General features: G+C 40.4%; 1 protein-coding gene across 7 annotated transcripts in view; it reads left to right on the top strand.

Moving 5' to 3' along the window:
- The window catches only part of RAPH1 (Ras association (RalGDS/AF-6) and pleckstrin homology domains 1), a 345,430-nt gene that overhangs the window by 147,742 nt on the left and 183,537 nt on the right, over nucleotides 1-14,151 (top strand). For 6 of the 7 annotated variants that reach the window (XM_073633353.1, XM_073633356.1, XM_073633355.1 and 3 more), the window contains one exon: nucleotides 13,430-13,549. In XM_073633353.1, the coding sequence (XP_073489454.1) occupies nucleotides 13,430-13,549 (120 nt within the window). Of the gene's footprint in view, nucleotides 1-5,187; nucleotides 5,338-13,429; nucleotides 13,550-14,151 lie in introns of those variants that run through there. The other variant, XM_073633354.1, reaches the window with a different exon arrangement.

The raw sequence follows: 14,151 nt of genomic DNA, 5'->3' as shown, positions 1-14,151 counted from the left end.
TAAAGTTGGTCAGCAGAGGGAAGCATAAAGTGCTCTAGAATTTCCTGGTAGAGGGCTGTGCTGACTTTGAACTTGATAAAACAAAGTGGACAAATGCCAGCAGATGACATGGCTCCCCAAATCATCACTGACTGTGGAAACTTCACACTGGACTTCATGCAACTTGGATTCTGAGCCTCTTTACTCTTCCTCCAGACTCTGGGACTTTGATGTAACAAATTTGAAAGCCATGTTTCAATTTTGAAATAATATATGTAGATGAGAAGTCATGTCTGCTATTACATATGCAAGCTCCGCCAAGGTAAACATTTACAGTAATTAAAAATTTGTGCACACTGAAATTACTTTTATTTTTTATGAGCAAAGAAGTGCTGCTTATTTCATTAATCTTAAAGAAAGTATTCATTTTTAACAATCATTTAAGTTCTTTCCATTGCACACGCCAATTCAATGTGTATATACACATAAGATCTAAGAAAATGTGTTCTGCTCACAGTGATTTACAGCTGTAAGTCTGTCTCTGCTCATTCTGTTTCCTTGGGGAGCCACAGAGCCGGGACTGGAGGGGATAGTTTTTAACCATTGTGCAGCACTCCATGGCAAGGAGTGGCCAAACTAGTGAATATAAGACTTCAGGGGATGCTAGGTGGGGGTAAATTTAAAGGATGAGATTTCTTCTGGAGGGCCCAGAGTAAATATAAATCAAGAGTCAAATTTTCCTATCATAGAAAATCTAATTGTATTTTATAACTATGAGAAGTACTGTATGTTTTTATTTTTTTTACTGAATATTGCAGGCAAAATGACCAGTTATTTACCATGTTTCTGCACACCGTCAGTTTTTCTCTTTTGTATGTCCCTACAATTGACCAGGGTTTATTTTACTTAAAGGAGAAGTATGGGTTTGGCTTTTTTTCCCATAATCATACTTGCCTAGGTGGATGCAGCATCGGTACCATGCTGCATCTGTCCCCCGGCATCTCTGCACTGAAAACCGAGCCATCGAACACCAATGGCTTGGTTCTCTCGGCTTCCCGAGAGGAGAGCTGCTGACTCTCAGTCGGCATCGCTCCTTCTCTGCTCCTCCATGCTCACTGGAGCAATGCGCTGTGGAATGCGTGGAGCGGCTGTCTCAGCGGCTCACTGAGAGGCTGAGATTGCCATCAGTACAGGCACCTGGCGGATCCAGACTTCTGAAGCTGGGATGATGCGGTGTCTGCACTGATCTTGGTGATGTCAGCAGAGAGCGGACTTCAGCCCACTCTCTGCTGAAAACGGGTCACAGGAGTGCAAAACTAATTGTACTCCTGGGACCCTTAGGAGAAGCTCAGCCACACGAGCCCAGGCTGGACTTCTCCTTTAAAGTGTTACTAAACCCAGTAATATGGAAATGGTTAATAAGCCCCCCCCCACAGTGCCCACAGCTTATACAGCTTCTTTTTACATTTTTGGATGATCTGTATACCACGGTTACATGATAAACTGGACAGTTTCTCCAGTGCTGAAAGTTCAGGTAAGGGAAGATTTCCACTACAGCCTGTATACACGCCCACATGTGTAATGTCAATCTCATGTGACCTGGCTAGCTCTGGGAATAAGTAAATGTTCTCCAGCATAAAAGACACAACTGAGCATGTGCAGATTGGCTACCCTGCCTGTGTTAGCTGGCCTTCCCCAGATAGACAGTACAGAAGAGGGGGGGATCTAAGCATACAGGATAAAACAGCCTTTTTACACAATGCTGAGGATTAACCCCATAAAATGCCACAGTGAGTATAACAAGCATGCTATGCTGCATATACAGACTGATTTTTACTCTTGTGGGTTTAGTAACACTTTAACTGCTTATATCATGTCTGTAACTTGGGATCCCAGCTGCAATTTTAATGACCATATTCTTTCAAGGCAGGAAGATTCTTTTTGAAATATAGAGACATTAAAAGTATTTATATATTTGAATTGGGAAAATAAACTTCACTGATAGTCTATTTATTAATAATTGCTTAGAACATTTCATTAGAAAACAGAAATGTGCAGGATTTTTTTTTTTTTTAGTATTTTTTTAACCTAATGTTTTTAATTGAAAACGTCAGTCAAAATAAAAAATTTGGAAAATGAGTCATTAAAATTGCTAAATGCAACCAAATGTATTACCATTTTAGTGCGACAACCGTCAAATTAATCACTGACCAGTGTGTGCAATTCTCACAGCCTCTGTGACTGTACTGCCCCTGTCAGATGCACCGCTATGTAGGAATAGGAAAAATCTCAGTCAGAGCTGAGTTTTTCCTGGTTAAAGCGGGGGTTCACCCACACCGCCCAGAAAAAAAAATATTAAAAGCCAGCAGCTACAAATACTGCAGCTGCTGACTTTTAATACATGGCCACTTACCTGTCCCAGGGTCCAGCGATGTCGGCAGGGGACGCCGAGAACCCGCTCGGTTCTCGGCAGCTGCCGCCGCCATCCTAGGTGAGGGAATCAGGAAGTGAAGCGTTGCGGCTTCACTTCCCGGTTCCCTACTGCGCATGCGCGAGTCGCGTCCCTAGTGGTCCCCGCTCTCTCCTGGGAGCTGTGTGTTCCCAGCAGACATCGCGGTCGGGACGGGAAGAGGCATAGATTTCCATGGGAGTCTATGCCGGAAGTGGGTGCAAATACCTGTCTTAGACAGGTATCTGCACCCCCCTCCCCCCTGAAAGGTGCCAAATGTGACACCGGAGGGGGGGAGGGTTCCGAAAAGCGGAAGTTCCATTTTTGTGTGGAACTCCGCTTTAAGTTCTGCTCTTGTATGACATGCTGAGTAGAAAGTAAGGAAACCTGCAGGAGAAAAATTGAAGTTGCACATGTACCTGGAATTTAGGGGCTTTCTTCCTTAAAAAGCAAAAAGGAAATGTCTAATGCTGCCATGTACGTGACTATGAACAATCTATGTAGATCCAATCAAAGGAACTTTGTCTTATAAAAGATTAGTTGACACAACAATAAAATGGTTTATTTGGGTTAAATTAAACAGAATTTTTATGTCAGGATCTTATTGAAGAAAAAAATTTATAAATTAGTCTGCCCGCTTAGTGCAGGTAATTTCTGAGAGGTGTGATTCATATTGCTTTTATAGAAAACCTTTCCTTATAGTCAAAGGTTAGATTATCACATGCATAAGTCTCCATTGATGCTGACAGCCTTCAAGCATATTAATAGCAGCCTTGTAGGTTTCTTGGGTAGGTATGACATTTTGCATAGGCATATTTATTTTATCTTAAAATTTTTAGCTAGTAGATGTTGCACCAGGCTAATTGTACAGAAAAACAAAAACTGTAATTTTACAAATCCCAGTAGCTTAAGCTCCACTTTTACACACATGCACAACTGAATCAGAGTTGTGACATTCCTCCCTGTCGCCTCCTTTCGCCTGCTTTGTTCAGATAGGCCCATACATAGTTTAAATTAAAGAGACTGTAAAAAGTAAATGGCTTTTTGCTGTGCTCTGTTTAGAAAACCTATAAATATGTGTATTTTCTATTAGGGGTGCACCTTGTATCTAGCATTTTTCTTTTGTAAAATACACATTCTATTTAAATAAAAGAAAAAATATAAATGAAAACATGCAAGCTAAACAAATTACAATAAAAGTGACCCTTAAACCATTTGTTTCCCTTTTTAAATTGTGGATTTTATGTAATGTTAAATTCTGCTAGTAAAATGCATTCAGCTAGCACTCACCTGAGACACAAACATCATCATCCGATCATTTTATACTGTTGGCTTAAATACAAATTCTTGAAGAGAGGAAATTGTGCTTTTGAAGCATCACACACACACACACATATATTGCAATATATTACTTTAATTTTGTATGCATTCAACAGAATGTCATAAAATATACTTGGTTTCTCTCCTGAAGGTTAAAATTAATGGAGTTGGTCTACAAATGAATATTTGATTTATGAGTAACAGCTTTTTCGCAGTAAATGTTATTCCTCAAGGGTGCTGAACTTCAAAATATTATAGAGACTAATACAGTAGAGAGCTATACAACTATACATGCCACATAGTATACATCTATATATTGTGTATGCTCCGACATGGGTGTTACTGTGCTGTTATGTGAAGATTTAGGTCTGCTATAATCAAATCTGCCCCACCCTAGAAGCCTCCTGAAATATTGCACAAATACCACCACTTCTGTATATAAGTTTTTAAAAAATAAATATATAATCACATTCGTTTTACTATATTTCTCGGCATATGAGGCCCCTTTTCACATTGGCGAACCGATCAAGTCCACCTGTCAGGTTTTTTTTAGGTGGACCCGATTGGACATTCCGCGGCAGCATCCCATCCGATCCTATGCACTAAAAACAGACGTTCCCCAGCCGTCTGGTGGATCTGAAGGCCATCAGTTATAAACAGACAGGCGATCCATGTACATCGGACAACCCATAGAGAGTAGACTGTGTCTGTGTCCCCTCTGCATAACTGCAGCCGACATGAACAAGCTAACCTCCTGCTCAGCGGGGATCAGTGGACAGATTCCCTGCAGAGTTCGCCCCATGTGAAAGGGGCCTAACAATTATAGGACTGTAGGCTTTTGACAGTAGTTTTTTCTGTACCTCTGAAAAGCAAGAATAAGGCAATGATCCTTCTGTGCAGAAACAGTTTAGAGAATTTTGTCAAGTATCATTGATAACAGGAACACATTGCTTAACAGCAAAAGTAAGCAAGGAGGTCATGTTTTTGCATTCAATTCAGTGAATGTTCCTACTTTGGATGTAGCTGTAGGGTAGAAAATGCAAAGAGCTGATAGATGCAACTGCAGACTGTCTGAAAGCTGTGACAAGCTGCAGATCATCATGAATTGGTTTATCTGGAAAAAATTCCTTTGTGTTTCTGTTCCTGGATTCTTCAATAGAAAAGGATGTGGTTATTGTCTAAGCAGCGACAGTGTTTGTACTTTATTCGTTGGAATCCTGTAGCCTTTATATTTTAGAAACAGGCTGTATTTTTTTAATTGCTTTTACTCCATTAGGTTTTTATCTGCCTAAACTGAGGAAAAAATTAGGTTTTTTGATAAATTTGGGATATTTTTTATAGCAAAAAGTTAGATATTGTATTTTTTTCAAAATTGTCGCTCTTCTTTTTTTTTATAGAGCAAAAAATAAAAAACGCAGAGCAGAGTCGTTCAAATACCACCAAAAGAAAGCTCTGTTTGTGGGGAAAAAAAGGACGTCAATTTTGTTTGGGTACAATGTTGTAGGACCGTGCAATTGTCAGTTAAAGCGGCAAAATGGCCTTGTCATTGAGCAGCCAAATCTTCCGGGCCTGAAGCGGTTAAAGTTAAGGTGCGTGTTATAAGCCGATAAATACGGTATATCCAATTAACACACCCAAGCTCATCTCTTCACCACACACAGCCACAAAGGCAAGAGAATTCTTGTTGGGCAGCGTATTAGTGCTCGGACGAACACACTTAGACCAAATTTTGATGGTTTAAAAAATGTCAGGCAAAATGGTCGTCCCTCACGCATGTTCACTTCATCAAATCTGGCCCTCTTTGAAAAAAGTGTGGACACCCGTGCTGTAACTACAAGACGCAAGGAACATGTTAATAACAAGTACACAGAGAAAAAACGTGAGGAAGGGTTAAACATCTGACAATGCTTTTATTGCACACTGTTCCTTCCCATCCTAGTGGAAACTGCTACCTCTCATTTCTTGGTCTGGTGTCAGCTGGATAGGAAATGAGAGAAAATCTCCCCAGTATGGTCACAGACAGGCACTAAAACCCTGACCTGTTTATTTGTTGCATTGCAATGCACAGAGCAATTTCTATAATCAATCAAAAAACAAATAGAAAAAATTTTTAGTTCTGTTGGGTCATTCCTGAAAAGTGAATCCTGCACTAAATTTTGTGTACTGATTTCAGGTTAGTGTCCTTTTTTCCTCTGTATATTAGGAAACCGTTCCGTAGCTTTATGGTGGTGTGCTTTCCTTAAAGTGACTATAAAAGGCAAATTTGTTTTTTTTTTTTTTTAAATAACAAACCTCGTACTTGCCTGCTCTGTGAAATGGTTTTGTACAGAGCAGCCTCAATCCTCCCCTTCTGTGGTCAACTGCCAGTGCTCCTGGCTCCTTCTCCCCCTCCCCTTCCAAGTGCCACAATAGCAAGATATTTGCTATGGGAGGACTTGTGCAAGGTCAATCTTGAGCCAGGCTCTGTGTATCCATTGACACATGGCCCTGTCCCCTGTTCTTTCCCCACCAGCTTTGATTGACAGCAGTAGGAGCCAATGACTCCCACTGTTACCTCCATGTTTATTGAGGAAAGAGAGAGAAGAGAGCCACTGCTCTGACATTGCGCTGGTTCGATATCAGACCCAAGTAAGTATTTGGGGGGGGGGGGCTGAACACAGAAGGTTTTTTTTACCTGTAAAAAACCTTCTGTCTTTACAACCATTTTAATGATTAGCTCCAGTAATTTTTGTGTTTTATTAAAAAAAACTGTAGCTGCAGACTTTTAAAAAAACACACACTCACCTGTCCCAGGATCCAGCGATTGTGCTCATCCGAGTCGTTCTTTCCCACGGGCTTCTCTCGCTGGCATTTCAGCTGTGGACACCGAACTGCGACAGCTTCCAGCTTCACCACCGGGTGCCCACTGCTCATGTCCGAGTCGTGCTGCTCATTGTGAATTGTCCCGCAGTCTTCTGGAACCTGTGGCAAGGGAGAAAGGCGAACTTCTGGTCAGATAGCCTAGGCCTTCTGAGCAGAAGTGGGACCAGGTACCCACTTCCCCTGTTATTGACAGGTACCATAACTGCTTTTGCTTACTTTTGGAAATTATCTTTCTTACCTTTTTTAGGTTAAAAAACTGTCATGTGACTGCATTTCTCCTTCCTGATAGTGGGGGGGTGGTAGAGTTACACACAATGTGCCCGCATTCCATAGTCCCTGTAGCTTGGGAAGATGGAGGCTGTGCTTGAGCAGGGGGTGTGTTCAAGAGCCAGGCTGTGATTGGGAGGCGGGTGTGTGCCAGAGAGAGACTCTGATTGGTCAGGGGACATGGCAGCTGAACAAAAACTACCCAATGCAGACATGCAATGTGTCTACACAGAGTCCTGTACCTCTAAATGGCCAGCTAAAGGATGAAAACTGACCATGCAAACATAGATCAGCTTCTGTGAATTGTGCAGTCACTTTAGGACAAAGAAGAAAGGTGACTGGCAGTATCAACCAGGTACTTCATAAGGTATAAGTACATTAAAATGACAGAGACTATGATTTATAAAATTTGCATATGTAAACACAATAAAAAATATTTAGGGTAATATATACTTTAACCAATAACCGGAGAAACTTTTTTCTTTATTTTTTATTATAAAACTATGCATGCTTGGTCAGCGATGATTTGCTCTTTGGTTGAGGATTTATAGCTAAACCTTAATTTGGTTCTCTCTAGAGAACAATAGTGTCCTGTTATCTGATTTGAATAAGCTGGCCATAGATGGGTAGAATTTCATACAAAATTCTTGGGAAAAGAAGGTCCTCAAAAAGTTTGTCTTTCTAATCATTAGTGGGTCAAATCAACGTTTGATTTCGACCGTAGTAAAGAACATTTAAAGGAGCAAGATGAAAAATGTATTTAGAACAAATGAATTTCAAACAGTGTATCATTCCAAAATCAAATGTTAAAAGCAAACAAAATCTTTCAAATGACAAATATTTTGAAGATGTTCTGAGAATTTTCATACCAATTTTTCTAAGACATTTCCTAAGAATTTTCTTTCTAAATTCTATCCATCTTTGGCCAGCTTAGTTCACACAAAATACCTTGTCCAGTTATTGAACAATTGTGTTTTGTTTGGGTACCTTACTTAGAAAAGTACCTTGGATTGCTTGGTGTATGGCATCATTAACATTTAAACTCTTCATTCTAAGTTTATGCAAATGGCTGTTCCTTAGTTCAGGGCGGTTGCCTATTCTTCCTTATACTTCAAATCAAAATAGATGTGCATTTAATCAAGGAAGTGTCCATATCTTAGTTCGCTGGATCAGCATTCTGCTTGTTAAAAATACCAAGTTATTGCAGCACTCTGCCTTTTCTCGAACTTAACAGTCTTGATTACACAGCAGAAGGGAACATTATGCAAGGTTTCTTGAACTGTGCTCTTGCCACTGTAGTCTGTGTTTTAACATGCCGGGTTTTTAAATTGTAATGCCCCGTACACACGGTCGGACTTTCCGCCGGAAAATGTGCGATTGGAGCTTGTTGTCGGAAATTCCAACCGTGTGTGGGCTCCATCGGACATTTTCCATCTGATTTGCCGACACACAAAGTTTGAGAGCAGGCTATAAAATTTCGATCGTGTGTACACAAATCCAACGCACAAAGTGCCACGCATGCTCCAAATAAATTAAGAGACGAAAGCTATTGGCTACTGCCCCGTTTATAGTCACGACGTACGTGTTTTACGTCACCGCGTTCAGAACGATCGGATTTTCCGACAACTTTGTGTGACCGTGTGTATGTAAGACAAGTTTGAGCCAACATCCGTCGGAAAAAATCCATGGATTTTGTTGTCGGAATGTCCGATCAATGTCCGACCGTGTGTACGGGGCATTAGTATACAATTCAGTATGTTGGTCAAGGCTAACCATAAACACATAGATTTCTTTCAAGCCTGTGGCCTGAATGAGAGAAATATAATAGCATCCTCCATCCACACTAAGCATTGTAGATAGAGAAATCTCCATTGCCGGCTATTGTATTCTGCATGCATGGCTGTCAGAATACCTAAACAATGACTGGATGCTGTAACTGTTCGGCCAACAATTTTTCACCTGGCTCCTTCAACAAAAATGTATTTAATAATCAATTTTTGTTGAGCCTGGTGATGACAGAGCAACCCACAGCTTGTTTCAGCAGGAATTGACCAAAATGCAAAGCCATATATTTGCAGGAAAAGAATGAACATTTTATTATTTACTTGCAAATGAGCCTGCAAAACTTTGCAAACACGACCATTGACTCATAGGTCAATTGCCAGGCTGCTGCAGATTCTTCCTCTAGCTCTAGTTTGTACCATGGTACAGGCTTTCATTTAGGGAGCTGGAAGAAGTGTCAAGGGACTGAGTACAGTGATCACTGTACTTGTGTTCCATTGAGAAATACAAGGACCCCCCCGCACGCTGTCATGTGCTTGGGGGGGATGATTCCATTTGCTCCATGTTACTTACCTGCTCTGTTCAGTAGTTTTGCACAGAGCAGCCGGAATCCTCCTCCTTGGGGTCCCCTGCAGGTTCTCCTAGCTCTTCCATGCCTCTGAGTGCTACCATAGTAAACCACTAGCTATGGGGGCACTTATGTGGGCACACACAGAGTGCAGCTCAGCCCCACCCCCTACTCTCTTCACTGGCTGTGATTGACCACAGCTAGAGCCATTGGCTGCAGCTACTGCCTCAATCTCCAGTGAGGAGAGAGAGCCACTGCTCTCAGGCACTGCACTGTATCAAAATCAAGCTAAAGTATGTATGGGGGGGGGGGGGGGGGGGGGGGGGGGGGGCGCGACACACACACACACACACACACACACACACACACACACACACACACACACACACACACACACACACACACACACACACACAAGGTTTTTTTACATTAATGCAGAGAAAGAATTAAAGAAAGAAAAGCCTTCTGCCTTTAAAACCATTTTTATTATTTGTTTTGTAAATGGTAATTTTTTTTGTATTTTGTTATTTTATTTTTTTGCTGCTCAGAAATACTCTGTTTTTAGATTGTAACATGTATAGGATTAGATCTACTGGGTACAATTGAAATTTAAATGTAAATTGGTTTCAGGTCCATTTTTTGTTTTTTGAATTATAAATTTTTTTTTAACTTTTTATTTTCTAGTTATTCGTGTTTTGGTCTGACATTGCCATGGTTATATATTGGTTGTTATGTTGTGGAACATGTTTTAACAGGCTGCTTTTAACAGTATAAGAAATATATCACACAGAACTGGAAGGTAGTGTGAGAGTCGGTGCTCGCTGGCAGCTATAAGGTGGACCATAAGGGATCAATAACGGGGGGGGGGGGGGAAACAACTATATATACTATTGATATTCTCAAAATGAATTGGGTAAGAATTAGTCCATACAATCCATAGTAGTAAGGAATTTCAAGGAGAAGTCCGCAGGACAGATGGATCCACAGGTGGATGGGGATGGCATACAGTCACCGGCAGATCCTCAGCAGGAAATGGCAATTCCCTCAGACACAAACAAAAACAGCAGAAAGAGGACACCTGGGTCAGTGTGATAGTAAAAACACTTTATTCAGATACACTTATCTTAAAGAGTCTTGCAAGCTGCACACAGACCTGAAGAAGGAGGTGGCACCTCGGAAACGCGTTGCAGCCCCCCCTTCCTGATTTGGTCTCTTGCTAGCTCTGAGAGAGCTGGAGACGCCACCAGTTATATACGGTGCTTAATTGGTAAACCACATCCACCCTGTGTGCAGCTTGCAAGATACTTTTATGTAAGTGTATCTGAATAAACTGTTACTTGGTTTTACTGTCACACTGACCCAGGTGCCCTCTTTCTGCTGTTTTTGCTTTGAACAGTATAACTAGTTATCCCTGCTTATAGTATTTTTGACTATACCCAACAAAGTTATTTAAAGGCCTTGCTGTTATGCAGATCTGAGAGCAAAAGAATCATTTTGGTGGTTTACATGTATATTGCCTCCCCAAATTGTTTCTTTAGAATTAAATAATTTGTTAAAGTTTGTGAACAACGTCTATGAATGTCTAATACAATGAAAGTGCATGCATTTTTGTTCAAGTTTTGCTAAATTGCACAGAATGGGAAAATGTCTCCAAAATACGGGGTTAATGGCCATTTCTGGAAGCTTTTAGGAATGTTTAGTTCAAGGACATTAGCTACAGGACACTATTCTATATTAAGAAAAATGAACAAAAGGGGGGAAAACACACAATGCTAATTTATTTTTGGACACAACACAGAAGAAAATTCTGCTATATCATTCTATAATAGGTTAGACAAAAGCATGTATTATTTCTTTCTCTAGCCTCAGTTTGGGTTGCGGTTCAGTGCTCTTTCATGTGACATAGTTTGCTGAAATAGATATGTTGGTCACAAAACGTCTGTTATCTGTGGTGTTTGAGTGGCCTGTAGCGGAAACCTCAGAAAAAGGAAATGGTTTGGTTTAATGTATACTTATGACACACACTTGACGCTTTAGCACATTTTATTCGATTTACAGTTTGTCCTAATGTAATTAGTAAAATGTATGTATTGAAATGTTCACTATTTTATACCTTATTGTTTCTAATTTATGGGCTTGGTCCTAGAGAAGAAGCCATGTATCATTTTGTTCATTTCATTAATTTATTATAATCTTCTTACACAGATGTAAGACTTTACTGCTGTTTTATACTGTGGATCTTGTTGAAAAGAAGATCCTGAGTAAAATACTCCATGAAGACCTTGTGTAAACGCGAATAAGCATATACAAGTGTAGGACCTCAGTAACACAGCTGTAAAAAATTTACTTATACAATGTATATGTAAAGCGCTGTGTAAATTGACAGCGCTATATAAGTACCTGAAATAAATAAAAAATATAAATACTTATTAAGGCAAGGAACAAAAGTTTCTGTGTAATGATCAGTAAATACAGTAGTTCTGCTTGTTATGCCTAAAAATTGTTCTGTCCTTTCTTTTTTTTCCCCAATGCTATATGTTTAGATGTATGTACTCAGATGCAGATTTTTGGTTTTGTGTTACGGATCTGAAGGCAGTGCATTTTTACGCAGCTGTGTAAATGCCTCTATTGAAAACAATGCAGCTGCATTCAGATCCTCAAGATTAATGCATTTTTTTATACAGCCGTATGAATTGAGCCTTAAATTCTTCATTGCCAGTTTTGCAAAATGCGCACGTAAACATTTATATAGGTGTGTAAACTGCTGCTTGCAAACGTAAAATTTTCCATTTTGCTTTTACGATTCTGTACTCATCTCTCTATTACTTATTATTATGCAGCTATGTGTATGGTTCCATAGACAACTGCATCTATATCCAGATCAGTAAAAAAATGTGGCATTTTTTACTGCCTTGTACAAGAGGCCTTATGGTAAGGTGGCCTTAAATGATCCAAAATGCCCTCCAGTATTTCACCGCGAAGTTTAGTGAATTAGAGGAGACTTTTGTGAACCATTATAAGTGTGCGTGGCGGCGGGCTTTTCATCCTCTTACAAGCCTATAGGAATGTAAAACCCATTTAAAGCAGGTCAAATGGACCTGTCAGTGAATGATCTCAGAAACATTTAAAACATTGTCCTCGACACAGCAGCCCAAAGCTTACAGACAGTATATTATGGGCCCTTCAAGAAATGTTCACGTTTTCATGTTAACCATGATTTCTAGGGATTGGAAATCACTAAAAAATGTATAACCAGACATATTTGCTAGAGACCAGGGCTTCTGGAAGTACAATTGGCCCGGGGGGAATATAAGATTAATTTGCATTGCCCTAAAGACTGTCTGTAAATGGGAAACATAAAGCCATTTTTTGGGGGGGGTTTGTGATGGAAGTAATGACATTTAAATACCTTCTGTTGAAAGAAAGGGTAACTGCAAATTAAATTAGTTTATTCACTTATTTACCGTATTTATCGGCGTATAACACGCACTGGCGTATAACACGCACATTCATTTTAAGAGGGAAGTTTCAGGAAAAAAACTTAAATTTTAAATAAGGAACTTTGAAGCAAAATAAGGGTCAGTGCCCATCTGCAGCCTCACCATTGCCATCAATGCCCATCTGCAGCCTCACAAGTGCCATCAATGCAGCAACCTCACCATTGCCATCAATGCAGCAGCCTCACCATTGCCATCAATGCAGCAGCCTCATCATTGCCATCAATGCAACAGCCTCACCATTGCCATCAATGCAGCAGCCTCACCATTACCTTCAATGCAGCAGCCTCGCCAATGCCATCAGTGCAGACTGATCGATGCCCATCTGCAGCCTAGAGGGGACAGGGAGGGGGGCAGGACGAGCACCGACAGATTACATACAGTGAGAATCTCCTATGATAGACCGAACAGTAGTCCAATGGCGGCCCAGGAGATGGGACTTCTTTTTACAGAGGCCGCCAAGTAAACAGAGGATTCTCACTGTATGTAACCTGACGGCGCTCGTCCCACCCCCTCCCTGTCCCCTTCGAGGCAGCTAAAATTGAAGTATTGGGGTATAACACGCACACGCTATTTGCACCCGATTTTCATGGTGAAAAAGTGAGTGTTATACGCCAATAAATACAGTATTTGATGTCTTACCTTGATTGACAGTTTAAGGTTGTATGATGCATATATTGAATTTGTTCTTTACCCTGCTTGTAGATGGAGCAGCTATCAGATGAGGAGCTTGACCATGGGGCAGAGGAAGACAGTGATAAGGAAGACCAGGACCTGGACCAGATGTTTGGAGCCTGGCTGGGAGAACTGGACAAACTTACACAGGTGAGAACTTTTACACCTGCGGAATGTCTTATGTTGTCTTATTCGCATTCATCTATGGACACCTTTATGAAACAGGTAGGATGACACATTAGAAAACTACTTGATTCTACCTGGAAGCATAAGATACAAAGGTTCTTTTATTTCAAGTTACTGCATAAATATCTTTGAAAATGTTTTACAGAAACCGAATTTCAGGAAGATATACAAATTCTTTTGAATACAGCCCTCCCCCCCGCTCCACTTTTTCCCTATGTGTATTTTAATTGTGTAGTTAGCAGTTTGCCTGGGGTAAAGCATTAATCAACTTTAGCAGATAAAGAAGAAATTATTTTCATATCTATATAGTAAATTATTGGCTTACTACTCAAAGTTCTGTGGTCAGTTTTGGGTTTTTTTTGTAAATCCCAACTACAAACAGCACCTAAATCGGCTGGCTAATTTAGGTATTATTTGATAAAATACTCACAGAAGTGATGTGAACAGTCATTGTTTACATTAAAGCTCAACTCCAGCCAGATGTTTTGTTTTTAAGGCCCTATTCACACTAGTGTGACTCTAAAGTCGCACAATTTCCAGTGCAACTTTGGAGTGCGACTTTGATC

The sequence above is a fragment of the Aquarana catesbeiana genome, linkage group LG06, assembly GCF_042186555.1.
Source record: "Aquarana catesbeiana isolate 2022-GZ linkage group LG06, ASM4218655v1, whole genome shotgun sequence".
NCBI classification, from domain to species: Eukaryota; Metazoa; Chordata; class Amphibia; order Anura; family Ranidae; genus Aquarana; species Aquarana catesbeiana.
This window is presented reverse-complemented; position numbering and strand designations above follow the sequence as displayed.